The sequence below is a fragment of the Schistocerca americana genome, chromosome 1, assembly GCF_021461395.2.
Source record: "Schistocerca americana isolate TAMUIC-IGC-003095 chromosome 1, iqSchAmer2.1, whole genome shotgun sequence".
Taxonomy (NCBI): domain Eukaryota; kingdom Metazoa; phylum Arthropoda; class Insecta; order Orthoptera; family Acrididae; genus Schistocerca; species Schistocerca americana.
Genome location: NC_060119.1, coordinates 166,769,163 through 166,781,198, shown reverse-complemented (window position 1 = coordinate 166,781,198; position 12,036 = coordinate 166,769,163). Strand labels below are relative to the sequence as shown.

Genomic DNA, 12,036 nt, shown 5'->3' with positions numbered 1-12,036 from the left:
TAGTGTTTGTAAAATTATTCTTTCACATAGTGTTCATAAAAAAAAAATGACGATCATTCCACTTGGGACCTGTGGAATGGTACATTAGCTTATTTGTTTGAGTTGTAAATATTTGTCATGTATTATTGTTTTTCTGACATGTTCTACATCCTGGAGGACCTCCTCACTATGGATCAATTGGATTGAAAATAAACCTAATCTAAACTATAAGTTTCACAATTTTAATCAATCACACAGTAAACAATTGTCAATATTTTTCTAAAAAAAATGAATAATAGTAACGGTTTCATAATAGCATTTCTAAATTACTCAGACTGTGACCATTGCAGAGCTTTGGTCATCATGTCTGCTAATTGTTGTCCTGTACTATGATAATTTATCCCAAACAACCCTTCTCTTTACTGTTCACAAACATAGTGAAATTTCACATCTATGTGTTTGCTTCATCTAATTAATGACCTGATGTGATCATGTGGATAGCCCTTTGATTATCTGCATGGAGATGCATCTTCATTTCTCCTCTGGCTAAGGCTTGTAGTAGGGTATTGATGTATTTTATTTCTTTGGTGCATTCTGCTTCTGAAACATATTCTGCTTCAGTTGTTGCTGTAGCTGTTGCACTTTGCTTCTTGGAACACCAATTAATGGGGGCACCGTTATAAAGAACAATGTGTGCAGGTGTACTCTTATGGTAAATCCTGTGCATAATTAGCATCACAAAAGACATTTTGATGAATAGTGTCACATTCATCTTCTTTCTTCGTATGGAAAAGGCCATAATTCTTGGAATCTTGTTGGTATCTCAGAGTTCTTTTTACATTTTGGTAACCCTGTTTCTTAAGGTCTGTGAAGCAAATCTCATAATTAACTGTAAATCCAAGATCTAGTCCAGTTTTACATGACAATCACAGAAGGCTTCCTATGGCTTCACAATATAGAAATTGAATGTGTTCATCTTTTTCATTTTCTTCACTTGTGGCCTTAGTCAGTCATATTGAATTTTTTTAGATCTTTCTTCACATAGTGTTTTTGATGTAGAAATATTCATTATTTGTACTCCTATGTGCATATCTGGATTTTCTACCACAACTATTTCAAATTTTTTTAAAGTTCCTTAAGCATATTTTCAATTTTCTCAAAGTCTTTTTGCATTATGATTCCATCATCAACATGTATAGCCATGTACATTTCTTCTGTTACATCTTTAAATATGGACTGATCTGACTTCAGTGAATTAGTCCTTCTGTTTTTATGAAATCTGTCAGTCTTATTCCATCTGGATGAGCTTGTTTTAAGTTCACACAGAGATTTCTTCAAAACGTAATTTTTTCCAGCTACTTTTTATCCTTTATAAAAATCTCTTTACCAAGTTTCCCGTACAAAAATGCTGTTTTTATATAAAAAAACTCTTATATGGAAATTTTTCTCTGCTGCCAGAGCAAACAACAGTCTGAATAATTCCTTGAAATCTATATCCTGTTCTTTTTGACAACCTCTGATAACTAGTCTAGCTATATGTCGACTATCATGTTAGACTTTAAAGATTCATTTGCTCATTAATATCTCTCCCTTTTTCCCCCTGTTTATTGACCAACTTCCATGTTTCATTCTGTTCAATAGATTTCTTTTCTTCTTCTATTGCTGTTAACCTATTTTTTTTTTTTTTTTTTTTTTTTTTTTTTTTTTTTTTTTAACACATTCTTCATATGTAAGTGGTGCTGTTTCATAATCATCTTATTTTAAATATTTCTTCAAATTGATTCTATCCCTAAGGTTGCAGTTTCTTGGGTCTTCAGTGCATGCTCTTTCATCTGGATTTTCTTGTCCTTCAGTTTCTTGGTCCTGAATTTCATTTATTTGATTGTTAATTGGTAGCCGGCCAATAACAAGATTTTTTTTCTGTAGTGCCTCTTTTGTCATTCTGTGTTCAAATTCAACATTTCCTAACACAACAATATTTCTTCTTTCTGTACCAAACAGTCTGTAGCCATTTGGAGCATAACCAACAAATATGTGTTGATTTGTTTTTACATCTAGTTTATTCAAGTGGCATAGAATTTTGGCAAAAACTCTTGATCTAAAAATTTGAAGTCTTGGCAGATTTGACCTTTTCCCAGACCACTTTCCTGCAAATGTGGCACTTTGATTGACAGTAGGGCTCCTATTGATCAAGTATATAACTGTGAACATTGCCTCTCCCCATAGTTGTTTCTTCAGTTTGCTATTGAATATCATAGTTCTTGCCTTGTTCATTATTGTCAGATTTAGTCTCTCTGCATTCCTACTGAGTTGAGGACTATAAGGAGTATTATTGAGCAGCTTAATTCCTGTACCTTCACACCAATCCTTAAACTCATGGTTGGTGTATTTATCAAACCTTATTTGCGACACTTTCAGATTGAACTGATTTTCACTTTCTAAGACATATTTTCTTATTAATCTTGCATCCTCTGACTTGTATCTTAACAAATAGCCTACACAAAAATGAGTGAAATAATCTAATACTGTTGTGTAGTATGTGTGTCCATGAAATGTGGGGATTCTATCTTCCAACAGATATTGGTATGTATTATTTAAGGTGCTCTTTCTCTCACAGTGGAAAATGATTTTTCTTGTTACCTTAGCTCTCTCACAAGCTTCAGGCAATTGAAGTACAATGTATGCCTGGATGATCTCACTTCTTCTGTTATTCTTGTTTTTCATTTTACGTCAGTAGTGGTTGCATTCTTAATTTAATATTCACTTCATATAATCCATTTCTTGTTTTGTGTCTTCTCAAAATGAGGATTTTAACTTTATATATTTGAACAGAATGTTTAGTAAACACAATTGTACAATCTTTTTGAGTAGTGGCATTCACAGATAGATTTCTACTCAGTTGAGGAACATACAAATCATCTTTGAGAACACCGTTATCACCTTCCTCCTGCTTCTGTTTTCATTGATCCACCATGTTTGGCAACTTTCACAACACTACCATAGTATTTCACATTTGCTAACTTGTCTACTTCATTACACATGTCCTATACCTGTACTGTCAGCAGCCATGACTATATCTTCGTTTTCATTGGCTTCTTGTGAAATCTTTTCTTTGTTACATTCATATGAAATACATCCAGTGTCTTCACTGATGTAGTGTGTCTTCTTTTCTTGAATGACTAGATCTTCTTTAATGCCTCCTAAAGTTAAAAATGATATTTTTGTGTTGTGCTTGTTCTTAAAACAACAGCTTGCTTCTTTGTGGTTTTTCCTTTTGCAGTGAGGGCAGGGCTTGAAAGATCTTGATTTTGGTTTCTGAATTTGATTTTTATTTTTAAAGTAGTATTCTTCTTCTTTTTGATTGTTTTTCTTGCATATAGCCTTCTTAGGCTTCTTGCATTCTCTTTCAAAATGCCCATGTCCACCAGAATGATTACAAATTAGATCTTTTATTTTATTTGTGTTAAAATGAACTCAAAGGCAACACTCTCTTCTTGATTATTACTCTTCAGTCACTCCTCTTCTCTTAAGAGAATTGAATTTAGATTTTCCATACTCTTCTCACCACTGGGCATGTCACATGCTGGAGGAAAAGGTTTGAATTCATCTGGCAAAATAGACAGTATCTTGGGTATAATCATAGTACCTGACATCTTTTCTAACTGGAGACAATTCTGCAATGCACTTATGTTACTAGCCATATTTGTAGTTTTATTGTGCTTGAAACTAAAAACTTCTTGAAGCAACTGCTGAATTCTTTAAGAAGCATCTCTCTTGTGAATTGCTTTGTCATATGTAGCTTTGGAAGTTTCACAGCACAGTACATATGACTTTACCATTTTCTCAGTTGTTCTCATTATGTAATGTTTCTCCTTGGCACCCTGTTGTTGCCATTTCTTCTTTTTTCCATAATTCTGCAGTTTTCTAGTGTTTCAGTTCCATCCATCCCACAAGCTGAATATACTACTGTCTTTAAGCACTTGTACACCATGAGGTTTTTTGTTTTCTTGAAACATAAGTGTATTTATTTTGTTTTTTTAGAGCTCTTGCCCCATAATCTGTTGTTTTTTTATTATTTTGTGTCCATTTTATTGGAAGTATAATAAGACTCAAAACACAGATTAGAAACTACATAAGTACAATAACTAACTCTTCGATAACTCAGAATTGCTTTTGTGATTAGCAGTGCTCACACACACACACACACACACACACACACACACACACACACACACACACACACACACACACACACACACCATTGTCTTTTTTTACCTCTTCTTAAACACTTTCAACTTTACAAACAGGACTGCGTGTTTACAGTTGTAAGTAACTATATTCTTAGGAAAAAATTGTAATAAAATAAATATGAAATTACAAGGAGGAGGTAAACAGCAGCTGTCTTTCTAATTTAATATGTTAAATTTAGCTGGCACAAACACAAATAGCAGTAAGGAGTGTAGTGATAGTTTCTTGTTAATACAGCGTACAGATCAAGTTTGTAGTACATGCTTGTCTTTTGTTTATTTATACTTTAACTTATCCCTTGAAGGTTCTACCTCTTCGATAGATCTACAGAACACATGAATGAATGGAAAGGAGGCTAATGTCCTTGTTCCATAGTAAACATTTCTTTATTCTTAACAGTACTTAGCAAACTAAACACGAAGTAATTAATAGTTATTTATGATAGCATCTGCTTGCAGCACCATTAACATATTCTATAAACCTGTGTCACATAGAAGGGTTTTTTCCTGATCCTCTCAAACTATCCAAGGTAACTCCAGTCTTGAAGAAGGGTGTCAAATCAGATCCTGCAAACTACAGACCAATTTCACTAATTCCAGTACTAGGAAAAGTCTTTGAAGGCATTATACATAAGCAGATGTATGAGTACCTAGAACTAAATGGTATGTTAAGTGCATCACAGTTTGGTTACAGAAAAGGAAGATCAGCTATACATGCCATAGAGCTCTTAGTCAGAGACATTCTAGCAGCATTTGAGGACCATGTCACGCACAGGTAACCTTATGTGATCTGAGCAAAGCTTTTGATCGTGTTGACCACTCACTTCTGCTCTCTAAACTTGAGTACTATGGAATATGTGATAAAAGTTTAAAACTCATCAAATCATACCTCAATAAAAGGAACCAGGTGGTGAGTTCAGGAAGTCATCTGTCAAACATACTCGAGGTTCAACACGGAGTGCCACAGGGATCTAAATTGGGACCACCTCTTTTCCTTGTACACATATATGACTTACCAGGAAATATAGATGTAAAGACATATATGTATGCAGATGACACAACTTTTCTATCTGTAACCCATGTACTTGATAACCTTGCAAGTGATATGAAATTGGCAAAAGAAAATGCAACATCATGGTTTAATGCCAATGGTCTGCTATTAAATGAGGAAAAGACCCAGAATATGTGGTTCAGTCTATCAAAGACTACAAAAATAGAAAAACAAAAGGCAAAGTTTTTAGGTATTGTACTTGACAACAGTCTAACATGGAACTCTCATGTTGATCACATAGTGGTTAGGTTGTCAAGAGTTATATATTTGTTGAAGAGACTGATGTGTTGTGTGACATTTGAGTATGTAAGGACAGCGTACTTTGCCTTTTTTCAATCTGTTTTAAGGTATGGGTTAATACTCTGGGGAAACAGCAGAAAAATAAATGAAATTATGGTGATCCAGAAAAAAGCAATCAGAGTAATGGCTAAGGTAGATAATAGAACACATTGTAAACCATTGTTCATTAAATATAACATTTTAACAGTAATTAATTTATATATTCTTGACAGTGTTAACTACATACTTGCTGAACAACCTAATTTAAGTGTAACAAATGAAAGGCATGGCTACTATACAAGAACGTGTACTTCTCTGCTGTTGCCAAAAAATAGATTAGCTAAAACTAACAATAGTCATAAGTATATGGCAATTAAAATATATAACAAATTGTCTAAAAATGGGTCAATCAAGCCTGACAAATTATTTAAAGACAATGTTCATAACTTCTTGTTAACTAATCCATTCTATTCATTAGAAGAATTTTTAGAAATGCCCAATATCAACTTAAATATGTAAAAATTTATTTTGTAAAATTAATAGGTTAAGTGAACAGACGAAGTCTATTGCATGTAATAATGCTGAATGACTAATAAAGAATCTGAATCTTCATAGCAATTTTATGCATATACTATGGAATCATGAATAGAATCTATGGTTTGTATGAATAGTGGCTTACTACACTATTGGTTTACATGCAGATGAAGTAGCATTTGTGAACAAGTAGAATGCACAATATAAGGAGCTAAAGCTACTGTTCATTCAATGCCTTAAAATTGTTTTACAATATTATTATTAGTAGTAGTAGTAGTGGTAGTGGTAGTGGTATTTGTGTGTGTGTGTGTGTGTGTGTGTGTGTGTGTGTGTGTGTGTGTGTTCAATACTTATTTGATTAATTTTCTTTCTGTACATTTGTTCTAGCCATTTTACACTCTTGTTTTATTAATTCATTAACTGCATACATTCCCGACTCAACTTCCACATATTGATTGCTTCTCTGATCCCTCAGACTGACACTTTTTTGTGCATCTCATAAATTTCATTTCATTGACTTGCATATGTATTTTTTCGTGCTTTCATGGTGTCCATAACTTTGATCCCTATGTTAAAATGGATATAGCCATTACATAACAAAATTTTATTTTTGATTCTTTCCACACTTTGTTGCCTAGTGTTCTGTGTGTTGTACCAAATATCATCTGATGTTTTAGTTTGTTCTGCATTCTTAAGTCACAGCCTAATAAGTTACCATGCTTGATCTAAAACATACAGCTTAGTCCAGTTACGAAATATACAGGGCTTTTCCTTTAAAACCCGTTACTCAGGTTATGATGTTTGTTTCTTGATGCAGATAACTTGTATTAAGAGCTTTAGGTAGCCTCATTTTTCTAAAATAATGCATAAAGTACGTCAACTATATTTCCATATTAAACTCTTTCATTTTTTCCCTATGATTGTCGTATTACAGTAATATAGTTAGTACAAGATCTTCCCTATGTAAGCCCATTTTGCTCATCTACTAATAGTAATTGTGCTGTGTTTCTAAGACAGTAGTTAATTCATATGGCATAAAGGTTGGAACATTTATTATGAATAACTATTCCATGGTAGTTTTCTGTGGTATTACCTTTGTTTTCGAGAAAGTGCTTATTACTTTCAATGTGTGTGGTTCCAGAATTGGTCCTCCATATTTTAGTAACTTTGTGTTAATTCCATCTAGTCCTGCACTTTCGTGTGAAAGTATTTGGGCTCCATGTAGCTTTGATGGTTATCTCACCCACTTGGTAAATTTCATTGTACCATTGGAGGCATTGCTTGTATGTGCTGGCTCATTTTCTTCATTCTGTAGCATCTGATAGTGGCTAATCCAAGCTGCTTTCTTAGTTAGATGAGTTTTTACAATTATTCAATGTGTTCATGTTCCAGGAAATGGTCAAAGTACTAAGTGGAATCTGTGCCCCAGTACCTCTACCTGACCCTTTTTTTACAATGTGCTGTGAATTTCTGTTGTTTACTCCATATACCATTACCTCATTTGAAGTACAACTCTCAAGTTTGATAGATATGTCAACTAAAAGCAGCTGATTTTTATTTTTACAGATGCATCCTGTTATGAAACCAACATAGAAACAGTGCACCAGAAGAAAATTTATGTATTCTGAAGATGGTTGAACTGAAAGTCCTATCCTTATGGCTAGAAATGTTAGAGCATGTGCATCTTGCATTAGTGGATAACATTTTTCCCTGTATGCATGCATGCACCAGTGTGTGTGTGTGTGTGTGTGTGTAGGCATGTGGTATTAATTTACCATATGGTATTAAGAATAGCTTCAATAATGAAGCTGAATTGATGATGCAGACCATTACAGAATATTGTCACACATGTCAGCTAAGAGACAGAAGACACATACTGATACATACATGATAAAGAGTGAGGTAGATAATGAACAAGTTTAGACACTGTAGAAAAGAAAGGGAGGGGGGGGGGGGGGAGAGAGAGAGAGAGAGAGAGAGAGAGAGAGAGAGAGAGAGAGAGAGAGAGAGAGAGAGAGAGAGAGAGAGATAATGCAGAGATAATATAAATTTGCTTATACTGCATCAAGAATTAATTTTAAAGAACAAGTCTTAATAATCCTAAATATGTATCAATGCGGAAGTTAGTACTGGTGTGTTTGTTAACTACCTGCCCCAGCGGACATCTTTTGTGTCAGTAATGGCACATTAAAAAGTCAGATGAGTTACAAATTTGATATTTGAGAGCCATAAGAGAACTCTGAAACAGTTGTTGTAATCTAATTTTTAAACTAATCATGTCCATGTAGACATATTTGTCTTATTTTTGATGACAAGCACTTACATTCAAAACAACCCTTTTGTTTGTGTAGGTTCTGTTTGTTTCATTCCTTTCTTGTAGTTCAAAACGACAAGTTTCTCCCAAATGTTATTAAATTGAGATTCCATGATGAAGGTAGGCAAACTTTAAAAAACACACAAATTTGGTAGTTTTTTCTAGTTAAAAACAAAGCTTTCTTCAAACCAAATTTTGGTTTGAATACTGTAGGCCCCTACTAGACATGGTTCTATTGGATATGGTATTTGAACTCTGAATCATGTGCAACTTGGCCTTTGTCATATTAACAAATCATTGACAGAGGTGAAAGAAACAAGACTTGATAGAATAGGTCTGAGGATTGAATCATGGATTTTTGGACATACTTCTAGTTTTGTACATCGAAGAACATAAGTCTCCCATCTGCAGCTCTGGTAACACTAACCATTGGATGATTGCCAGGGCAGATGGGTTAGGCAGATGGCTCTTCGCGGCAGTGGCAAAATGTAGGTTAGAGAGGTAAAGGACAGAACAGTGTTGGTAAAGGAGAGAATTTATTTGGAAATAGTAAGAGGAAAGGTTGATGGCAAGGGAGTGTTGTATAGGATGGGTAGATACAAGTGTATTGGAATGAGATGAGTTTTAGGTCAGAGGAATGTGGAAACAGATGATGTGCTGTAAGGGGAAGTTGTCTCCTGAAGAGCTTGAGGTAGCAACTGCTGGAGGAGGGAGGGGGGGGGGGGGGAGATTCTTATGAGGTTGTTATTTAAGCAGATGTTAGCACTGAGGTTTTGTGGCTTGCAACGTGTCCAGCAACTAGGTTGTTGACCTCGCTGTAACTATTTATGTGGGAAAGAAATGGTAGTATGAAGTAGGTGTTTTGCAAGACACTGGTAAGAGGTGTCACTAGTCCTGAGCTGTGACTGATGTTAGGAGCACAGACCAGGTAATTGGTGTCTTTAAGTGCAAGGTTCAGTCAGGTGATATGTTAGAATACTGCTCCTTCCTCAGGGATGATAGATCGGTGAAAGTTACAAGAGCTAGTCATGAAGTTTTAATTATTATCTCAAAAATAAAGTCATGAAATTAATTTTTTTACTATTTTTGGATATATATGTGCAGTCCATGTACACACTGAAATCCTCACTGTACTGTAGAATGCTGCTGGAGTAGCCAAAACGGAATTATACAGCATGTCTCCATCATTCATTTGGTTTTGACCCCTTTAGTGGGATGCTAAAGTACTATGGTGTGGGGATTTCGCAGTGTACCAAAGCTGCAGTTATGTATCAGAAAACAGACAAAACATTAATTACTTATTTCATTCTTCCAAATTATTAATAAAATTTTGAGTAACCATCATAATAGAGAAGAGCAGGTCTCTTAGACCCCAGGAGAAGAGGGACACATTAGTAGTTAGAACAACCCTAGACCAAAGGAAGAAAGATTACTGAAGACATAAAATTATCACCAAATATCAAAATAAATTACAGGCAAAAATTGCAGGCAAGCTCAGGCAGAACAAAAGATGATGTCAGGAAGGCGGTTAATTGTATTAAGAGGAAAATTCAATCAAGAAAACTATTGTATTTTGAGACGGAATTACTGGCCAGTACCCATACCTTCAGGCAGGTGGGGGGATAAACCATTCTACACACAGAAAAATTAAAGTACATGACACTATAACTCTGTGTTAGGTTTCGGAAATGTCACTTTCTTCCTCAGGTAGGAAAGAAGGTTGGGAGTAATGTTAAAAAGGCAAGGCAGGTCACTCAGACTCCAAGATGATGGAGACGCACTATAATGAGGATGAGGGTCGTAACTATAGATAGGTCCCTCTTGTCCTTGGGACTGAGTGATGTGTCTTCCTTTCTTTTAACTTTCCCTAAACTATCCTTGCTTCTCCTCTAGGAAGGCGCTAGTAGTTCTGAAACTAGGCTAGTGTCACCTATTTTTACTTTTATGTGTGTGTATTAGCAGTACTAAAAGTGAAACATGTCACAGAGAGGAGAAGAGCATTCGTTAGTGGGATTTCAACAAAAGGCTAATAACTCTGTGTTTATAAACATATTTGAAACACCACTGTATGAAAGGGACCTGGTAATTCAGTTTCCACAGTTTGTTAGTGGATTGACACTTTGGTTTTATGAGTAGTTCATCAACAGTTAATTATCTCCTCCCCCTGCACCTCCCCCCCCCCCCCCACCCCTCTCTCTCTCTCTCCAAGAAAAGTAAAGCCTTACTGCTATGTGGAATTCTTAATGACAGTACAGAAAAATCACTTGAATCATAAGTATTTATTAACTGGCATTTATCTCATGGTGCTATGTCATAGCCAGATCAGCTGTTAGCTGTGCCACAAGTAAGGCTCTGTCAGCTAGGAGCCAGATGCCGACATGAACAGAAAATGTTTTTGCTGGAAACAGTTTAATACACTGCTAGTATCGCCTAAAAACAGATTATGCATGTACATGGCATGATTCAGTAAGTGCAAGTGAAATGATGCTTTACTGTGCCTTGTTAGCAGTGATGAAACATTTGTGTGACACTATTGTTAGCAGTGGTATTTTACTTTTGTACAGTGGAGGGGGTCTTGATTGAAATTGGAGATACTGGGTTTCTAGCAGTGAAAATACATGGCAGCAGCACATAAAGTCACACATTCAGAATGATTTTAAGAAACTGAATTTAGTTGCTTTGATGATTAAAGTTAAGTGATTGCACATTTAGTTCTTGCTTGTAGAAGGAACACATTTTGTAAAATACCCAGTTTTTTTAGTGTCCATAAGAATTGGGAATGTCTGTTCTATCTGCAAATAATAAGTTCAGTTGTGCATATAGTAATTAGAATATGGTGGAACCAGTGGAAAAATGCTCGTTTTAGAGCACAAAAAATGTGAATATGCTCCTGTTTATTAAAAGACTCTGACTGAAAAGAGGGGTACTAGCTGCCTCATTCTATCTTCCTCAGCACCCTTCAAAATTTTTCCCAAAAATTTTGCCATGCCGTTGCATGGATACCCATAAATGAGGCAGTTCAAAATATATATAACAATAATAATAAGGTGGTGTACTGTGTAACAGACATGTCAGTTTCAGTGTTATATATACACACACTTTTAATTAACACTTGATTTCCTTGGCTTTACTTTTATACACTGATTGTGTTCCTTAGAATTGTTATTGTTATTGGTACTATTTTGCATCACTGTCTTTTTTATTTCAATTTTATTTAAATAGCTTTGTTGACCATATAGCAACATTGCTGAGTTTTTATCTGTTAACTGTACATTCTATTATGTGAACTTTTTGATAGTATTGATGCAGCTGCTTTACCAATTGTTTACATATTAAAATACATTACTATTCTTTGTGTTAACTTGATATAAGTCTGTTGTTATATTTTTTACAAATCTGATAATAAAGGAGTCAAAATTAAAATCTTCAGAGAGAAAGTGAACATGGAATGACTCAAGTGGTCGAATGTGGCCAATCAAGTCAATAAAAAAATAAAAAGTTCCCACAAAATTCAAATGCATTAATGGGAAGAAAATCACAACACCACTAGATAATGTAGGGTAATGAAATTTCAGGAATACATTTTTATAAGTAACATATTTAAGTGATAAACATTGCAAGATCACAGGTTC

The 12,036-nt window shown here is 34.8% G+C and overlaps 1 protein-coding gene across 2 annotated transcripts in view; it reads left to right on the top strand.

Moving 5' to 3' along the window:
• Positions 1 to 11,708, top strand: part of LOC124551979 — a 200,257-nt gene extending 188,549 nt beyond the window's left edge. For both annotated transcript variants that reach the window (XM_047126482.1, XM_047126483.1), the window contains exon 10: positions 7,657 to 11,708. In XM_047126482.1, the coding sequence (XP_046982438.1) occupies positions 7,657 to 7,672 (16 nt within the window). In that variant the 3' untranslated portion in view covers positions 7,673 to 11,708. The remainder of the gene's footprint in view (positions 1 to 7,656) is intronic.
• Positions 11,709 to 12,036: the final 328 nt, after the last annotated feature.